Source organism: Contarinia nasturtii, unplaced genomic scaffold (genome assembly GCF_009176525.2).
Source record: "Contarinia nasturtii isolate CC-2019 unplaced genomic scaffold, AAFC_CNas_1.1 Cnas_scaffold_2861, whole genome shotgun sequence".
NCBI classification, from domain to species: Eukaryota; Metazoa; Arthropoda; class Insecta; order Diptera; family Cecidomyiidae; genus Contarinia; species Contarinia nasturtii.
In genome coordinates, this window is record NW_022200178.1 from 896511 (window position 1) to 916016 (window position 19506).

General features: G+C 33.6%; 6 protein-coding genes across 7 annotated transcripts; 4 read left to right on the forward strand and 2 right to left on the reverse strand.

Moving 5' to 3' along the window:
* The first annotated feature begins 7 nt into the window (after positions 1-7).
* Positions 8-633, forward strand: LOC116349330. 2 transcript variants are annotated; one of them, XM_031780718.1, is made up of 3 exons: positions 8-105; positions 182-303; positions 369-633. In XM_031780718.1, the coding sequence occupies exons 1-3, from the start codon at positions 66-68 to the stop codon at positions 537-539; spliced, it is 333 nt and encodes a 110-aa protein (XP_031636578.1). In that variant the 5' UTR covers positions 8-65; the 3' UTR covers positions 540-633. The 2 variants fall into 2 exon arrangements, 1 of the variants encoding a protein (XP_031636578.1); XR_004201900.1 differs by lacking the exon at positions 8-105 and having other exon boundaries at positions 127-303; positions 355-633.
* Positions 634-3692: 3059 nt separating this feature from the next.
* Positions 3693-5600, forward strand: LOC116349329 (prostatic acid phosphatase-like). Its single transcript, XM_031780717.1, has 6 exons — positions 3693-3871; positions 3937-4038; positions 4098-4537; positions 4645-4894; positions 5089-5344; positions 5405-5600. The coding sequence occupies exons 1-6, from the start codon at positions 3752-3754 to the stop codon at positions 5470-5472; spliced, it is 1236 nt and encodes a 411-aa protein (XP_031636577.1). The 5' UTR covers positions 3693-3751; the 3' UTR covers positions 5473-5600.
* A 144-nt stretch (positions 5601-5744) lies between these two features.
* On the forward strand, positions 5745-9877 carry LOC116349296. The gene is made up of 11 exons (XM_031780663.1): positions 5745-6020; positions 6086-6184; positions 6248-6693; positions 6753-7002; positions 7148-7366; positions 7845-7958; positions 8024-8125; positions 8185-8624; positions 8705-8954; positions 9025-9280; positions 9341-9877. The coding sequence occupies exons 1-11, from the start codon at positions 5871-5873 to the stop codon at positions 9415-9417; spliced, it is 2403 nt and encodes an 800-aa protein (XP_031636523.1). The 5' UTR covers positions 5745-5870; the 3' UTR covers positions 9418-9877.
* Positions 9878-10087: 210 nt separating this feature from the next.
* LOC116349367 lies at positions 10088-11409 on the reverse strand. The gene is made up of 6 exons (XM_031780767.1): positions 11158-11409; positions 10975-11088; positions 10766-10891; positions 10617-10697; positions 10384-10542; positions 10088-10230 (listed from the first exon to the last, which is right to left on the reverse strand). The coding sequence occupies exons 1-5, from the start codon at positions 11367-11369 to the stop codon at positions 10413-10415; spliced, it is 663 nt and encodes a 220-aa protein (XP_031636627.1). The 5' UTR covers positions 11370-11409; the 3' UTR covers positions 10088-10230; positions 10384-10412.
* Positions 11410-12213: 804 nt separating this feature from the next.
* On the forward strand, positions 12214-16930 carry LOC116349297. Its single transcript, XM_031780664.1, has 10 exons — positions 12214-12345; positions 12415-12501; positions 12559-13004; positions 13066-13321; positions 13403-13624; positions 14264-14390; positions 14450-14493; positions 14847-14888; positions 14952-15397; positions 16290-16930. The coding sequence occupies exons 1-10, from the start codon at positions 12214-12216 to the stop codon at positions 16822-16824; spliced, it is 2337 nt and encodes a 778-aa protein (XP_031636524.1). The 3' UTR covers positions 16825-16930.
* Positions 16931-17867: 937 nt separating this feature from the next.
* LOC116349391 (lysosomal acid phosphatase-like) lies at positions 17868-18947 on the reverse strand. Its single transcript, XM_031780794.1, has 2 exons — positions 18513-18947; positions 17868-18035 (listed from the first exon to the last, which is right to left on the reverse strand). The coding sequence occupies exons 1-2, from the start codon at positions 18830-18832 to the stop codon at positions 18005-18007; spliced, it is 351 nt and encodes a 116-aa protein (XP_031636654.1). The 5' UTR covers positions 18833-18947; the 3' UTR covers positions 17868-18004.
* Positions 18948-19506: the final 559 nt, after the last annotated feature.

Here is a 19506-nt window from a genome sequence, read left to right on the forward strand (position 1 = left end):
TTTTTTTTTTTTTTTCATAAATCGCAACCAATTTTTGTGATTTCTCGGCGACAAGATAATAAAATATGAAATTATGGTCATGGCTACTGTCCATATCGAGTCAAAGTAATTTTATAACATTGAATATTGGACATTTTGAATAGCTACTCCAACATGAAGTCACCCAATTTACTTGTTTTAGTGATTTTATTTTTCGGAATACCTTCAAAACTATATTCATCTCCGACATTAACTTCAATTGAGATGGACAATGACCACAATCGATTGAAATCATCAAATGATACATTAATATTTGCACACGTTGTAAGTGAAAATAATAAAGCAATATTAAACTACTCATTTGTTCAATTAAAGTTGATTTATTGTAGCTGTATCGTCACGGTGACAGAAATATCGAAAGAACCTTTCCGAATGATCGATGGGGCGCAGAATGCAATTGGTTGGGTGCAATTGAACCAAATAGCACGGTGGAATACATTGCTACTTTTCGCTATAAAACACATACAGACACTCCGATAACTGCTCGACTCAAATCGTGATTTTTATTGAAAGAAATGTTGGAGCGTTTTTCGCAAAAAATCAATTCGACATTGCAACCAGATCGAACGCTTCATCTTTATTCTTGTCATGATATTACCATTACTAATTTATTGAACGCTTTGGGATTATATTAGGTAAGGTATTGGGTGTATAAATTGATTTTGATCGCTGACAATTAGATGTCGCCACTTAAACTTGTATGAAGTTTGACAGTTGAATCCAATTGCATTTTGTACATGTGACATTTGCCAATCTAATTCAGAGCAGAAAGATTTATTTTTGACACAGTGTCATTATTTTCTGATCGATTCAAAATGAGCGATGAAAAAGTGTTTTTCTGTCTGGTCTCCTTTGGTTCAATTTTTTCACTTTGAATAAAGTGAAAATACATCTAAAGGTTATAAAATGTTGCAGGAGACGAGACCTCTCATTCGCCACAGAGAATGTTGAATTTGGTGAAAAAGAAGTGGTGAATTTGTTGAAAAACTGTGAACTCACCAAAAAAAATTGAATGATGGGCTGTTGGCATTTTAAATTCGATAAAGATGCATGAAAATGCATCAGAAAACATCAGAAGCATTAAATATATGCGAATCAATCCTTTTAAGACTTCTATAATGAGGTAAGACCAAAGGAATTTTGTGCCATACCAGTTGAATCCAAAACTAATTGTAAGACGTTTTTCACATTTTGGCACAATGTTCCAAAAATAGGAGAGAAAGGAATTTTTGTATCGTATTGTAACTGGAAGTGAAGAGGGCATCTGCTACGATAACCTCAGGCATAAAAATAAGCGTTCAATCCCACACAATCATCAAAATCGATTGCATAGCAGGATTTTGATGATTTCTCGGTAATGCTCATTATTTGGTGGGATTAAAGTGGTGTGGTGTATAATGAGCTGCTGAAACCGGGTGAAACTGTCACGGGGGATCGGTATCGACTACAACCAATACGTTTGAGCAGATTACTGAGAGAAAAATTGAGAAAAACTGCGACAAGAAATAGTCGAAGGATTCATCAAAATTTGACATATTCCAAACATCGCAAAAAAAAAGATAGGGGACTCTGGTCGGGGTGAGCTTGATCACCCCCCGTACTCTCCAGACCTTGCCCCTTCTGACTACCACTTGTTTCGATCAATGCAAATGGGCTTGTCTGAGATATCGTTTCGAAATTCTGAAGGAGTGCGAAAATGGGTCGATCAATGGATAGCTGGAAAAGATGAGGAATTCTTTCGACGCGGAATCGACAAGCTGCCAAGAAGATGGGCCGAAGTCATAGCTAACTATGGGCAGTACATTGGTTAATGTACTCATTCTTATTATTTTTAAATAAATGTTTCCTTTCACCAAAAAAACGATCAAAATTAATTTATACACCCAATATAAATTAACGTTGAGAACCTCTCTTCAAGCAAATATTCGAAACCAAATGGTGTTGTCACCAGGGACATGTCGAATAAAAACTCAATATTTCAACACGTTTAAAATATATATCTTTCGTTCTTTTTAGTTACACATCTCTCCGTATGCGAGTAGTTTGCACATTGAACTTTTCAAAATTAACGAAAATCAACACTACGTTTAGATCTTTTATAGAAGATTCGAAGAAGAAGAACTTGTACCAATGAAAATACCGAAATGTAGTGAAAAGTGCCTATTGGAACAGTTCTACGTAATATATGACGAAATCATACCAGGTGACTTCGATTCTGAGTGCCGTTTATCGAATTAAATTTAAAATGAAATGTAAACAAAGGACAACTACTTACATGTAATGCTGTTCTTTAATCAATCGTCTCTTCTTTTATACACACAGCTGTGATAATGATATAAGGAAGCAGATATGAATATAAATTTAAACAATGAGTCGCAGTAAACACTTTTAATGTATATTTCAGATATATAATTCTCATAAATCGTTCCGAAATGCAAGTACATTACTTTTATTTACAATAAAAGGATGATAAATTTCATACTTGAGCTGAACACAATAAAAATGTGGTTCGCATTTTATCTAGACTGCGTTGGTCGCAACGACCCGAATGAAAATTAAATAGCATATCAACCGAAATGAATTTAAATATGTCTCGTGTGTTTTTTTCATTGAGGTTACCTGGAAGAGATTTGCTCGAGTCAATGTAATATGATCGTTGGAGAAAAAAATCGAATAACTTCACAAAAGTAGGGTCTAAAGCCAATGGCAAGACTCCGTAGTAAAAATCGAACGCTTCAAAAATATTTACATTTTAAATACATTTCAATATCGAATAATATATATTATGCTCGCCATCGACAAAATAATTCTTCATGTTTACACAACAAACTCGCAACTTTAAATAAGAAAAACCAAATTGCGTGTATTTTCCGTATTTCCTTGAGTAAAAATAGGGTAAGACCATGGAATTTCTTTCTTTAAAAAGTGAACCAAGCATTTTCAACGACAAGTGTACATTTTCTTGTTAAATTTTATCGAAAATTCTTTTACGTTTAAACAATATTATAATTTTCTCTCTAATTCCAGTGGGTGAATGAAAACCGAACAACAATGTCGTTAAAGTGATGCATTTGGAAGAAGTTGTGAATAATAAAGCAAAAAAGGTGCCGAAGAAAGCCGAAAAAAAGGATAAAGGAACACAAAAATATAGACGGCATCGAAATTCTTCAAACTTATTTTGCCACCAGCATTTGAACGAGCTATCATTGCCGGCCAAGGAAAGAATATTCATATTGAATATGGTGAGATTGAAGACGAAGATAGCGATAATAGCAATCGAGAAGAGATTTCAAAACTAACTACCGCCAAACTTATCGACAGCATTGTCAAATGTTGAACTGTAGCTTTTTATTAAATTTATTTTTGATTTTCGCATGAATTTTAATGAAAATTTTCTTACGTCACACAGACGTATAAGATAAAGTATATTATATATGTATGTCAATGGTTGTTGATGTAAAATGTCAACTGTAAGACACAACATCCAACTAAAAACAAGTTAAAGTAGAAATTGCATGGGCTTTTAATATATTGCTTTCAATTGCTTAGATAAGACATTTATGACAAATGCTCAATGCGCTTTTATAGTATATTAAAAAACGTTGAAATTTTTCCATCTGGTTGAAATATTTATTAAATCAGTTTGTGTGAAGCAATTCATTGGAATAGATATCTGTTTTTCTCTAAAATACACCATTGAAAATAATAAACGATGTTCCACAAGTTCTATTTCATATTTGTTTTATTATTTATTCACATCGATTTTTGCACTTGTTATCAAACCGATGAAGGCACCGTGCAAAACAATGATCAGCTTATATTTGCACACATTGTAAGAATCAACATGAATTGAACACCAATCACGTCAACGATTTTAATATAATTATTCTTCATCAGATTTATCGCCATGGAAATCGGTCACCATTGAAATCATATCTGAATGATCCATATAACAGCAAACTTTTTTGGCCAAATGGTTTAAATGGCCAGCTGACGCAGGTAAGTTTTGCGTTTATCACAACAAATCCTTTGTCATCGTTGATATTTCCATATAAAAGAAAGGGTTAAAAGCACACCTCGAGTTGGGCAAATATTTACGCAAACGATACTACAAGCTGTTGGATGATGGCAAATATGATGCAGATAAAGTATACATTCGATCGTCTGACTATGATCGAACCATATTGAGCGCAAATGCAAATTTACTCGGATTCTTTCCAATTGAAGAGCATGAAGTATGGACAGATGAGCTTAGATGGCGTCCAATACCAATACACACAGTCCCAAAGAAACTTGATCATATTGTGTCATCAGAGCGGCCTTGCGCTCGATACAACAAAGCATTCAAAGAAATTTTCAATTTGCCAGAGTATTTAGCGTATCGAAGTAAGGCCGAACGATATACCAAACTCATAATGGACAATACGAAACCAAAAAACGTCACTGAGGAATTTTCTGTATGGGAGGCATTATACACCCAGTATCTTGAAAACTTGACGTAAGCGTTATCTGTTATTATTATCTGGGAGATTCGCGTATATTTTATTAATAGTCTGACGTAAATCGTCTACAGATAAAACATGTTTCATTAAATATTTTCAATAGATTACCATCGTGGACTGAAGATATGATGAATTCAGATAGTACAATGAGCATTTTCATTAGACATTTATTCAAAATGCTTACACACACGACCGAGATGAAAAAATTAAAATCTGGCTTTCTATTGAAAGAGATGTTAGAACGATTTGCGGAGAAAGCTGAAGCAAAACTAAGCCCAGATCATAGATTGTACATCTATTCTGGTCACGATAACACAATTTCGAATTTATTAAATGCCCTAAATCTTTATGATGTATTAGTACTTTTTTTCAGAAGAATTTTTCAAATGTCGATAAAAAAACTTTTTCCCAAGCGAATTTTATCCCGAAAATTTGGTAATTCTTCAAAAAAGATCTCCTGAATTTTCGGGAAAATGTTCGTTCATGAAAAAGTGTTTTCGGGAAATGTTCCATCATTCATTTTGGACCACTCTTTGTTCTTTTTTAGTCTCACATGCCACCCTATGCATCGTGTTTATTTTTCGAATTATATAATTCTAACGAAGGTCGCAAAGAAAATGTTTATGTTCAATTGTTTTACAAAAATACGAGTGCGGAGGATTTTCCGCCATTAAACATACCCGGCTGTGGAACAAAGTGTTCATTAGAGGAATTTCATCGATTATTTCGAGATGTTTTGCCAACTGAAGACTTTGAAACAGAATGTAAACTACCATCAGAGCCAAACTCTATACAGAAAATTGGTGAAATGTTTTTGTACATAATTTTATTTGAAGCCATTTCATAACGATTCAAAATTTCAGAACCATTCCCTGCAATTATCTGTGCAATCACATTTGCTTTTTCAATGCTATTTGGTTGGAGGAGATAAAATCCATTTGATGCAATTTATGACTTGGATTCTGAGTGCGCACTGTAAAAACGTGTAAAAACGAAGTTAAGCAATTGATGACGAGCTTTGAAATGATAAAATTTAAATGTTTTTTTTTGCATCTCAATATAACATATACTTGTTTTTAACCAAATCTTATCGAAATTATTTCGACGAAATATATGACTTTGCAGTAATTTTTTATGTGATAAATTATTTTTTTTATTTCTACTTCAAGTGTTTTAATTTTTAAAGTGTTCTAAAATCGACATCATATTTTGTGTTATCTCGGCGACAAAGATAATAAAGTATGAAATTCTGGTCATGGCTACTGTCCGTATCGAGTCAAAGTAATTTTATAACATTGAATAGTGGACATTTTGAAAAGCTACTCGAACATGAAGTCACCCAATTTACTTGTTTTAGTGATTTTATTTTTCGGAATACCTTCAAAACTATATTCATCTCCGACATTAACTTCAATTGAGTTGGACAATGACCACAATCGATTGAAATCATCAAATGATACATTAATATTTGCACACGTTGTAAGTGAAAATAATAAAACAATATTAAACTACTCATTTGTTCAATTAAAGTTGATGTATTGTAGCTATATCGTCACGGTGACAGAAATATCGCACAAACCTTTCCAAATGACCGGTATGCTAATGAAAGCTATTGGTTGGGTGGATATGGAGCACTAACAAACGCAAGTTTTTCATTTCAATATAAGTAAAGCAATTTGTTTACGTGAAAATATTCAAATATACAGGAAGGAAAATGGCAAGAGTACAAATTGGGTCAATATTTTCGACGACGTTATGGCAAACTCCTTGGCGATAAATATTCACCAAAAAAAGTGTACATTCAATCCACAGATACTGACCGAACGTTGATGAGTGCGCTCGCAAATTTGGCTGGTCTGTTTCCGCCGAACAAAGAGGAAATTTGGAACGATGACTTATTGTGGCAACCAATTCCGGTGCATACAGTGCCAAGTACATTGGACCATGTGCTGTTGAGTTCAAGAGAATGTCCAAGATATACCGTTGCCTATGAAAATTATCTTAAAAATTCACCAGAAGTACAACGAATTTATACGGAATATGCCGATATCTTTTCATATTTAAGCAAAATGAGCGGAGCAAATATTACAACAATCACCGACGTATACTGGCTATACAATACACTCGAAATTGAGAGATATCAAAATAAAACGTAAGTTTGCATACATCACATATCGAATAGCTTTGCATTTAAAAACAAATGTACTCCAGTTTAGATGATTGGGCACAAAATGCAATTGAACCAAATGGCACGGTGGAATACATTGCTACTTTTGACTATAAAACATATACGGACACTCCGATAACCGCCCGACTCAAATCGGGATTTTTATTGAAAGAAATGTTGGAGCGTTTTTCGCAAAAAATCAATTCGACATTGCAACCAGATCGAACGCTTCATCTTTATTCTTGTCATGATATTACCATCACTAATCTATTGAACGCTTTGGGATTATATGAGGTAAGCATGGTATAAATTAACGTCGAGAACCTCTCTTCAAGCAAATATTCGAAACCAAATGGTATTGTCACCAGGGACATGTCGAATAAAAATTCAATATTTGAACACGTTTAAAATATATATCTATATCTTTCTTTCTTTTTAGTTACACATCGCTCCGTATGCGAGTAGTTTGCACATTGAACTTTTCAAAACTAACGAAAATCAACACTACGTTCAGATCTTTTACAGAAGATTCGAAGAAGAAGAACTTGTACCAATGAAAATACCGAAATGTAGTGAAAAGTGCCTGTTGGAACAGTTTTACGTAATATATGACGAAATCATTCCAGGTGACTTCGATTCTGAGTGCCGCTTATCGAATTAAACTCAAAATGAAATGTAAACAAAGGACAAATACTTACATGTAATGTTATTATTTAATCACTCGTCTAAAACCATGTGTTTTATACACACAGCTGTAAATATTGATGTGAAAAAGCAGATATGAATATAAATTTAAACATTGAGTCACAGTAAACGATTTTAATGTATATTTCAAATGTCTAATTCTCATAAATCATTCCAAAATTCAAGTATATCAATGGTTGTTGATGTAAAATGTCAACTGTAAGACACACGATCCAAATAAAAACAGGTTAATTGTAAAGGTTCGTGATATATTACTTTGTAAATATAGATTAAATATTTATGAAAAATGCACGATGAGTTTTTATATCGAACAAAACGTTGACATTTTTGCATGTTGAAAAAATTATTGAATCAGTTTGTGTGAAGCAATTCATTGGAATAGACATCTGTTTTTCTCCAAAATACGCCATTGAATATAATAAACGATGTTCCACAAGTTCTATTTCATATTTGTTTTATTATTTATTCACATCGATTTTTGCACTTGTTATCACACCGATGAAGGCACCGTGCAAAACAATGATCAGCTTATATTTGCACACATTGTAAGAATCAACATGAATAGAACACCAATCACGTCAACGATTTCAATATAATTATTTCTCATCAGATTTATCGCCATGGAAATCGGTCACCATTGAAATCATATCTGAATGATCCATATAACAGCAAACTTTTTTGGCCAAATGGTTTAAATGGCCAGCTGACGCAGGTAAGTTTTGCGTTTATCACAACAAATCCTTTGTCATCGTTGATATTTCCATATTAAAGAAAGGGTTAAAAGCACACCTCGAGTTGGGCAAATATTTACGCAAACGATACTACAAGCTGTTGGATGATGGCAAATATGATGCAGATAAAGTATACATTCGATCGTCTGACTATGATCGGACCATATTGAGCGCAAATGCAAATTTACTCGGATTCTTTCCAATTGAAGAGCATGAAGTATGGACAGATGAGCTTAGATGGCGTCCAATACCAATACACACAGTCCCGAAGAAACTTGATCATATTGTGGCATCAGAGCGGCCATGCGCTCAATACAACAAAGCATTCAAAGAAATTTTCAATTTGCCAGAGTATTTAGCGTATCGAAGTAAAGCCGAACGATATACCAAACTCATAATGGACAATACGAAAACAAAAAATGTCACTGAGGAATTTTTTGTATGGGACGCATTATACACCCAGTATCTTGAAAATTTGACGTATGTGTTATCTGTTATTATTATCTGGGAGATTCACGTATATTTTATTAAGAGATAAATTCATTATATACTTTCAATAGATTACCTTCGTGGACTGAAGATATGATGAATTCAGATAGTACAATGAGCATTTTCATTAGACATTTATTCAAAATGCTTACACACACGACCGAGATGAAAAAATTAAAATCTGGCTTTCTATTAAAAGAGATGTTAGAACGATTTTCGGAGAAAGCTGAAGCAAAACTAAGCCCAGATCGGAGATTGTACATCTACTCTGGTCACGATATAACAATTTCGAATTTATTAAACGCCCTAAATCTTTATGATGTATTAGTAGTTTTTTCCGAAGAAGTTTTCAAATGTTATTTACTTTGGACCTCTGTTTGTTCTTTTTTAGTCTCACATACCATCTTATGCATCGTGTTTATTTTTCGAATTATATAAATCTAACGAAGGTCGCAAAGAAAATGTTTATGTTCAATTGTTTTACAAAAATACGAGTGCGGAGGATTTTCCGCCATTAAACATACCCGGCTGTGGAACAAAGTGTTCATTAGAGGAATTTCATCGATTATTTCGAGATGTTTTGCCAACTGAAGACTTTGAAACAGAATGTAATCTAACATCGGAGCCAAACTCTATACAGAAAATTGGTGAAATCTTTTTGTACATAATTTTATTTGAAGCCATTTCATAACGATTCAACATTTCAGATCTGTTCCCTGCAATTATGTGTGCAATCACAATTGTGCTTTCTATCCTATTTGGTTGGTGGAGATACACTTTATGACTTGGATTAGTTCACGGACAAGATACATAAACCTCGATTCTATTCGTTTTTTACTTTATAGAGATAATTGAAGGCAATATATGGAAAAGTCAATAACTGATCATTTTCACTTTTAAATTGGTAAACTTTAGCAAATTTAAAGATACATTTTCAAGGTCAAGGTAGATGATAAGAAGAGAAGGAACAAACTATTTTCGACAAGCAGATGAAAAAGACTATGAGAAACTCAGTGACAAAATAAGGGCCGCGATGGACTATAATGGTGATTTTGAGTGTCAGAATTAGCGCGCAATCTGTAAAAAAAGTGATACATGTATTCGGGTGATTTTGAGTGTCAGAATTAGCGCGCAATCTGTAAAAAAAGTGATACATGTATTCGCGTAGGTATCGTCTTTGAAACAATGCGATTATTTTGAAAAAAAAACTTTTTTATTCGTTATAATAAATAATATGACGTGCATCTGTCTGTTATTTTCCCCCAAATCTGAGTACCAGTAAATATGTAAGCAATGTCTTTGAACTGTGTTTTGCAATGAATTTATTGCACAGCGTCTCACTTTGTCTAACGACAAAAATTTCAAGATAGCAATGAGATTTAGCTACAATAAGGTTTTTTATTGATGAATTAACTAAAGAAATGCAAGTACATTTCGAATAAAAATACATTGTGTTTAGCATTCAAAATAGATTTATTCCATGCATTTTAAGATTTAATAGAAAAATTGCAAGTGAAAGTAAATGTGGCTTTTGGATGTTTTTGGATTCAAAGCCTTCAATGTTAGTCTAATGGTAAGCTTTGTTGGCTTCAACAAACTGTAAAAATATTGCAAAGTGAAGAAAAGGTCTAAATAACTGATTGCATGCAATTTGTCAGTATTGTGACGCAAAAATTTGTTTTTAATTGCAAATATATTTTTGCCCCTTCGTTTCTAATGTAATGAGATCGTTTCAAAGAAATCTACTCACATTCACATCCTTATTTCTGCTTTTGGGTGTTATTTCTTCCCAGTTTTGCTTTTTAAAGAAGCAACTTTCGGAGTAACTTTCGCAGTAATCTTTGAAGCAACTTTGGGAGCAATCTTTGGAACAACCTTCGGAGTTGGAGTTATAGCAGCAGTAATAGAACTATTTTTGAAGTTAGAAAAAAGTACATTCAAGTTAAATTGATCGAATAAAATTTTTATATGAGTTGACTATACGCTGGCATTATATTGAGCGCTTGTTTCATAAGATCTCCCAACATTTCCCTGTTAGCGTATTTATCCAGAACTGGTTGGCCACTATTTAAAATAAGATTCTTCTTTATTTTTCGCTGCCGAGAATTCAATGTGAAATTAAATCAACAAACTATTTCTTCATCATTGCTTGTTTGCTTGTTCCGTTCTTATAACATTGTCCTATTTCAATTGTCGTTGCGATTGCATTCGCAATAGCTTCACCATTCGGAATGTATTTGATGAAAGCATCTCTACCTCTGAAAATTGTGAATCATTTCGTGCTCGAATGATTATTAATGAATCATTGCGATGTCAACTTTCAAATGGATATATCACATACACTTCATTGAAAATTTTTATAGGATCTTTTCCATTTCGAATGTCATCAGTAACTTGAATTCCCACTAAAATTGCTTGCCCATTTGGAATATTTTTCAGGAAAGCATCGGCGCCTCTGTAAATTCGGAAATAATTCTTTTCTAAATGGTAAACTGTGGAGAAAATGTGAAAATGCACAAAATACATGTCTTTGAGAATTTTTTCAGCTGGTTCCCCGTCATAGTATCTCTTCACCGCTGTGTAACCGGTCATCAAGCGCATCGCCCCCGGTATCAAGTATGTATCCTGAACGCTTTGCCATGTACTCTGAAATCCTTGCGGTAAATAACCGGCAAATGGTGCGAAAATGTTCGGAATTGAACAACAAAATATTGCAAAAATTAAATATAGCTTCATGGCTGCGTCTGTTCTCCGAAAACTCAGATGAAATGAAATCGAATAATCAACTTTCTTTTATAGCCGATTATAATGAGTTCATTTTTATATTCAATAATTCCAAGAACGTCTTTCTTTCACTTTTTTATAAAATGGATACGATCATTTGAATCTTATCAATATTCATTCGTTCAAAACGTTAGCAATTTTCAATGATTTACACAATTAAATGTGACTTAAAACCAATGCTTTAATTCGTATGAACGTTCAGAATTTTGGATGACACAATTTCGAGAATATTGTGAATTAATATGGAAAATTTACTGTAATATGTCCGATGTAACCAATATACTCTATAAATAACTTTAAATGTTAATAAGATGTTGATGGTTTCGTTTAACTTACAGATTGAAAGTAAGACAATAATTGTTTTTTAGTAAATCAACCCATTTTTTGAAGGAACCTCATACACGTGTAAATTAAATACATGGTTATAAGTGTCAATTACTAAAATCGACCAAGAATATTAATATGTATTTGAAAAAATAAATCATCTATCAAGTATCAACCATATTCATCATAAAATTGATACTGAAAATGTTTGGGTTTCGAATATAGACTGCTTTACGTAGATAATGGATATTTTTATATTAATGAATTTGATTTTTGATTAAAAAATGCATTGCCAACTGTTTAATCTTAATTATACAAAGGTCATAAGGTAATGCGGTTATTGAATATGTGTAACAAGCGAGATAACTGCTTAAAAAATTAAAAAACAAGAATCTATCAAAGAATTGTTATCTTTGTTTCAAAATAATTCCAAACGTAGACAATATTATTTGTTGTTTTATAGTCGAAAGAAATGGACGTTTTACAGAAATTACTTTGGATTACTTTTTCACTTTTTCATATGGCATTTTGTGATTTTGCTGCAGAAACACCATGGCTAAATCTTAGTAAGCCCGTTGAAGATGAGTTCATTCTCGCTCAAGTGGTATGTATGTGAATTAAATGTTTCACCTGTTTTTTTTTTTAATTTTGCTGGATTCATTCTCATGGTCAGATATATCGGCATGGCAATCGAAGTCTGCTTTACACATACGCGAACGATCCATATAAAAACTACACTGGAAATGGAATTCTAACAGAAGTAAGACGAATCAATTAATTGTTAGGTCTTTTAATAATAATAGTAATAAACTTTCAGGCGGGAAAACAAAGACAGTTCAAGCTTGGAAAATATTTACGAAAAAGATATGAAAAATATATTGGCGCTGAATTCTCACCAGAAAATGTGTATATTCGAAGTTCGGACACCAATCGAACGATTAATTCAGCCCTTTGCAATGCTGCGGGAATGTTCGCACCGCCTGAACAACAGCGATGGCAAAGTGATTTAAATTGGCCACCAATTCCCATTCACACAGTCCCACTGAATGACGATTATTTGGTTTATCAAGCAATACCATGCCCAAAAAGAGATGAACAAATTCATGATTATAGCTCAAATTCATCTGAAGTTGACGCATTATTTAGAAAACACCGCAAATTGCTTGAATACATGGAACAACATTCGGGAAAGAAAATCCAAACAATACAAAATGCTGGAATCTTTTGGGACCCTCTGAGTATTGAAGAAAATTTGGGATTGGCGTGAGTAAAGGATAACATTTAAATTGACATTCCAACCACTTCAATGTTTCATTGATTTTAGTTTACCAGATTGGGCAAACAATGTACTGAACTCATCAAGAGATTTATTGGAATATTTTTCCGCGGCTAATTTTCAAATGATCACACATACGACTGAAATGAAAAAAACCATAGCCGGGTTCTTGATACGAGACATTTTCGATCGATTCAGAAATAGAACATTATCAAGCACAGTATCATCACATATAAAATTATTTATTTATTCCGCACATGACAACACAATCATTAACACACTAAATGCTCTCAATCTTTATGATGTAAATACCATTTTAATTTTCTCTATTTCTCTATCTCAAAAGGTTATAATATATAAGAATATATATATATTTCTATTGCAGATGAGAATTCCACCACCTGCAGCAAGCCTGCACTTTGAGATGTATCGGCGAGAATTGGAATATTACATACAAATGTTTTATAGAAAAAATGAATTTGAAGATGTTCCACCGTTAGAGTTTCCAGGCTGTGGCATAAAGTGTCCATTAAACGACTTATATCAAATATATGCTGCTATTTTGCCAACCGATTCAGAGGATTACCATTCATTGTGTCGCTTGGATGCATGACCAATTCTAATATAAATTTGATGCATTTGTGAAATATCAATAAATATTTAATAATAAAAAAGCGAATAATAAATTAGAACAATTATTGAACAATCGATTAATAGAACTATTTGATAACGATCACGGCGTACAGCCGCAGTAGATGAGCAATGTATATGCATATATTTCAATTTTGAATGGTGTCATCTCTCATTAATGCCTTATCTTTCAGACGCAAATAAATTCAAACTTATAAGGTCAATTATTTAAATCATAATAAAAGCTCTAGATTAAATATATATAATAAATAATGGAGTGTATAATACTATAATAAACTAATCTAATGAAATAATTTACTTATTTTATTCCACCAATTTTCTCAAAGACGCTCATTGGAGCAAATATTTCTAAAACGCATTTTGAAACAGTCGCAAGTCACAGACTATAGCTGCAAAGAAATACGCAATTGCACATTTTTATCTTGAAATTTACGAAATTAGCTTGAGGTGTATTAAAATCAGAGTGTAGATTTGTGGAATAAAACAAAAAGAAATTAAAATGATAGAAATTCATTTAAAGAAAAACCGACAACAATTCATATAAATTTGGTGTGAATAAATCAATTGTTGCAAGTGTGCATTCAGTTTGTGAAAATCTACGATGGGTGTAGTTGTTTTGTGGAAAATAATTTGGAACGTATTATTTCTATTATCACATGCCGGTGATGCATACGCAAATAAGGATGGCGAATTAATTTTTGCAAACACCGTCTGCAGACATGGTAAATTTACAATATAAAATTATTACTCGCCATATTCACAAATGAAAAATTCATAATAGGTGATCGTAACATATTTCGACCCTACCCGACTGATCCCTGGAGGGTAAGCCATTTATTTTGTTCATTTACAATCAGAGTATCCTGATTTGCTGCTGCTCAGCATATAGCTGAGAGCTGAGAAATGCTGAGCTCGTGCGGCTAACGCATACGAAACGGATGCACGATACATATTCCCCTTTCGCTTCGTATGTGCTGCCGTTGACGCTATTGCCGGTACAATGGTTACACACTATACCAGCGAACATACGAAGTGAAAGGGGAATATGTATCGTGCATCCGTTTCGTATGCGTTAGCCGCACGAGTTCAGCATTTCTCAGCTCTCAGCTATATGCTGAGCAGCAGCAAATCAAGATGCTCTGTTTACAATGTACAGATTTGTCTGTTACCTTCTTTAGGACGAAAAACATTGGCCTGGTGGATATTCAGCCTTAACATCCGTAAGCTAACCGAAAGCTGAAGTGAAAAGTGTTTGCTTCTATGATTTTTGTTATTTTTTTTAGGTGGGAAAGCAACAACATTATATACTAGGCCAATATTTGCGCAGACGATATGCAAGATTGTTGGTAAATGGTGAATATTCGCCGAATCGTGTGTATGTTCGTTCAACGGACACTGATCGCACAATTATGAGCGGTGCTGCAAATTTGGCGGGCTTTTTCCCACCAGTTGATTATCAAATTTGGAATGAAGATATTCATTGGCATCCCATACCAATACACACACAACCAACCGATACAGATTATCTTTTGGCCACTACAAAACAATGTGATCGTTTTGACTACGAAATGACCATCTATTTAAATGAAAGCAACTACAAAGGACTATTAGAACAACACAAATTACTCATTGAATATTTGGAGAGGAATTCTGGAATGGAACTAAACTCAATTACAGCCATTTTCTTATTATATGATGGTCTATTTATCGAACGAATAAATGGAAAACGGTAAATTAACACTTTTTACTTTACAAAAAAGGCAAAAGATTCAGAGATATTCGGAGGGTGACCGCACTAATTCCCGAAACATATTTCCCGAAATACATTTTCCCGAAATTGTAAAATAGGCCTTTTTCCCGAAAAGGATATTTTCCCTAGGGGCAAATCACGAAAAAACTTTTTCCCGAATTTTTTTCCGGAAGACATTTTGACAATTCTATACCAAATTTCTCAATTTTTTTAAAGTTCTTTAACTGTGGTTAAGATTTCTCATGAACTAAGTCTGATAAAGTTTTAGTCTGAAGAAGAGTGAACTTTTTTCCGAATCCTAAATCAAATTTAATTGAAATAGAAATAGATTGCGCTCGTTCGGTATTGCGTTACATTTTTTCACTCCCATTTTTCCCGAATCCTAAATCAAATTAAATTGAAATAAAAATGGGAGAGAGTGCTTAGAATGGAATACGAGACCGAACGAGCGCGTGCGCTAGTGAAGGTCTTGTATTCCATTCTAAGCACTCTCTCCCATTTTTTCCGAACCCCAAGCTTAATAAAATAAAAATAAAAATGGGAGTGAGTGCTTAGAACAAGACCTAACGAAAGCTTGAGAAAGAAGTGCTCATCGAAAAAGTGTTTTATACTTTTCGAGATAAATATACTATTCCGGAAAAATTCGGGAAAAAAATTTGGGAAAAAAATCGGGAAAAAAATTCCGGAAAATTTCGGGAAAAAAAATTCCGGAAATCAACTTTCGGGAAATTGTATTTTCGGGAATAATTTTCGGGAAAAAATCCGTTCGGGAAAATGTTTGGGCAAATGTATTTTCGGGTAAATGTGCGGTAATCATTCGGAGATATTAAAAATAAAAAAATGTTTTACTGCTTTTGATTTCAAATTTCAGTTTGCCAGATTGGGCTCAAAATGTTATGACTCCCGGTGGGAACTTTGAGTTTTTAGCAATGCTCTGGTATCGATTACATTCGTCTACTAATTATCAGAAAAAAATTAAGGCTGGCTACTTGCTGAAGGACATTTTCGATCGATTTTCAGCGAAAATTCACTCAACACTGTCACCAGATCGTACTATATATTTGTATTTTGCGCACGATATTACGATAACAAACGTTTTAAACAGTCTTGGACTTTATAATGTCTTGGAAGCGCCAACCTATGCGGGATGCCTCTTCTTTGAACTATACAAAGTGAAATCGGAATGGGACCATTATGTTCAAATTTACTACAAAAACTCTATCGATACAGAGATTACAGCGTTACATATACCAAAATGTGGCATAAAATGCCCATTAGACAAATTATATGCGTTATATGACGATATTTTACCAACGCAAAGTTTTACCAAAGAGTGCAAATTAAGAGATGGCGAAGTTCTACCACCGGGTGGAAACCCCGAAAGTTATACGTTTTTGACTCCGTAATTTTCTCTCTCTAATTAAAACTGTTTTTTTTATTCTCATCTAACATTTATAAAATTAATAACATCTTTTGCATGACTAGTTTAATAAAGAACGAACAAAATTGAAATTATTTTAAAATGTGTTTTAATATTCCATTGACTCAGTTAGATTTGTAATAATACAGTATATTTGCAAGTAGCGCAAATACACATAATGCACGATTTATGAACGTGGCATAGCACTACTGCAAAGAGTTTCAAAGTCTTCATTTTCCTTGGGTAAAATATCCGCGTACAGTTCATAGAACTTATCCAATGGGCACATTGTTCCGCAATTCGGAATATCTAGCGGTGGAACATTTTCCGTGGGCGTCTTACGATAGAACACTTGAACAAAGTGGCTGCCATTTCCTTTGTATAATTCCAAAAAGATACTGGACGCATAATTTGGTTGATGTGGCTGAAAAATAAGATATGTTCGTCAGCAAAATTATAATTTTGAACAGAAATCTCAGCGGAATTCACCTCGTATAGATTGAGTGCGCTCAAAATATTTACGATGGTAGTATCATGGCCTGAAAAAATTGTAGATTGAACGATCTGGTTGGAGTAATGATTGAGATTTATTTTTAAAATGGTCCAACATTTCTTTGAGGAAAAATCCTGCTCCAAACTTCTTCATTTCTTTTGTATGAGCTATAGCTTCAAGATTTATAGCGATAATTTGCTCCATTGTATCATTTGTATACTGAGAGATGTTACGAGTCCAATCTGGAAGTCTAGTGAAGAATATGAAAAATATGTATTTTTATCGTAATAAAAAGTGAACACATTTGCGATCATACAAAAACTATGGAGTTTGAAGCATTTTTATATATGACGGCCTAAGAAGAAAACAATAACATACAGAATATTCTGCAAAAAGACGAATACAAATTTATGTGAGCAAAAACCAAATATACAAACAGACAGCGCAAAAGTAAAACAGCCTACTTACATGTGTTTCACAAAAAGACACCAAATTAATTATTTCTCGTCTATTTTTGGATGTATGTTATAGGCGAAGGTCCAAAATACTTGAAACGTGCATCAATTGGTTGGATGAATTGAGAGAAAGTTGAAAGAAACCGACCAATCGGTCCACCAAAGCATAATTTTGATGGTTCGACACATACTGAGAAATATCGAAGACAATGGTCCGCTCAGTGTGAAGTGAATGCGCTATTCGATAGCCTATGAATAAAATTTTACACCAATAAAAATGAATTTAATATTGTGTGTTTTTTTTTTTCAAATTGCGAACGTCTGAATTTACTCTCAAGACTTTTTAATCATATGTTAATATAAAATTTTATTGAAAAAGATTAACACAACAACCCATATAACTCATTTGCGGAGTAATTTTGTCGATGGCGGGACTGTGCGCAGTTCGGCGGAGATAGTATGCAAATGCTGTGTATACGAGTCCAACAGCATTCTTTGCTATTCATAGATTTATTTTGTCCAAACGAACATCACATAGAAGTGCTGTTACCCTCGCACACACAGAGTTTGTATGTCATCTCCGCCAAACTCCGCACAGTCCCGCCATCGTCCAAATTACTCCGCAAATGATTTATATGGGAATTTAGATAAGATTTTTAAAAACTTATCTTCAGATGTACGCTGGGATGTACTTCAACAATTGAACAATGGCGTGTTGATACTTACACAAGACATTTTTCTTTCTCCATTCGAAGCCTATCGATCAAGTACATAAGCTCCTCTGTTCCCAGTAATTTCAAGCCAGAATTTAGCTCTAAGTATCTGACAAAGTCAATATTTTTTTCAAACTGATATTTGAATTCTGGAGACTCTGTAAACTTTCTGTAGAGTTGTTCATATTGTGGGCAATTGTTAAAATATCCATGAACATAATCTTGTGATATATGTTTTGTGTGAATCGGAATCGGTTGCCAATCTAATTCATCGTTCCAAATTTCATTTCCAGATGGTGGAAACATACCTGCGGCAAGTAACTCTGCGCTCATCAATGTTCTATCTATGTTTGTACTGTGAATATACACCTTTTTGGATGAATATTGAGGTCCAATGAGATGTTGATACCTTCGTCGAAGGTATTTTCCAAAATCGAACAGTTGATTTTTTCCCTTATTGGTTAGAGCCGTGAAACCACCTGGCCAAAATTCAGATTCATTTCCATATGGATCGGTCGGATGACTAGGATAAATATTCCGTTCGCCATGTCTATGAATCTATTATTCAAGAAAAAGAGACATATAAACCGAATCGTTCGCTTTCAGAGCTGTTATCGGCACCTGAGAAGTGCGGCACCCGACGAAGTTGGTGCGCTCTTTTTCAGGTGCCGCACCTCATCCCATGTAAATCTAAAGTGCCGCACTTGAATAATTTTTTTATTGTTTTAACATAAGAATATTGTAAAATAATTTTTAGAAAAAATATTTAGAATAATTTTTACGTTAAACACTGACATTTCTAATGTTGTGAATTTAACAACAATCCATTCAAAGAATTTTGTGAATTACCCAATACTGTAATTGTGAATATTTCAGTGAATGTTGCGTGCTACATTGTATGACAGTTCACAATGAGAACGTTTGTTGGACGATTCACAAAATTTGTTGACATAAAGATATTTTGAATGCATTGTTGTTAAATTCACAACATTAGAAATGTCAGTGTT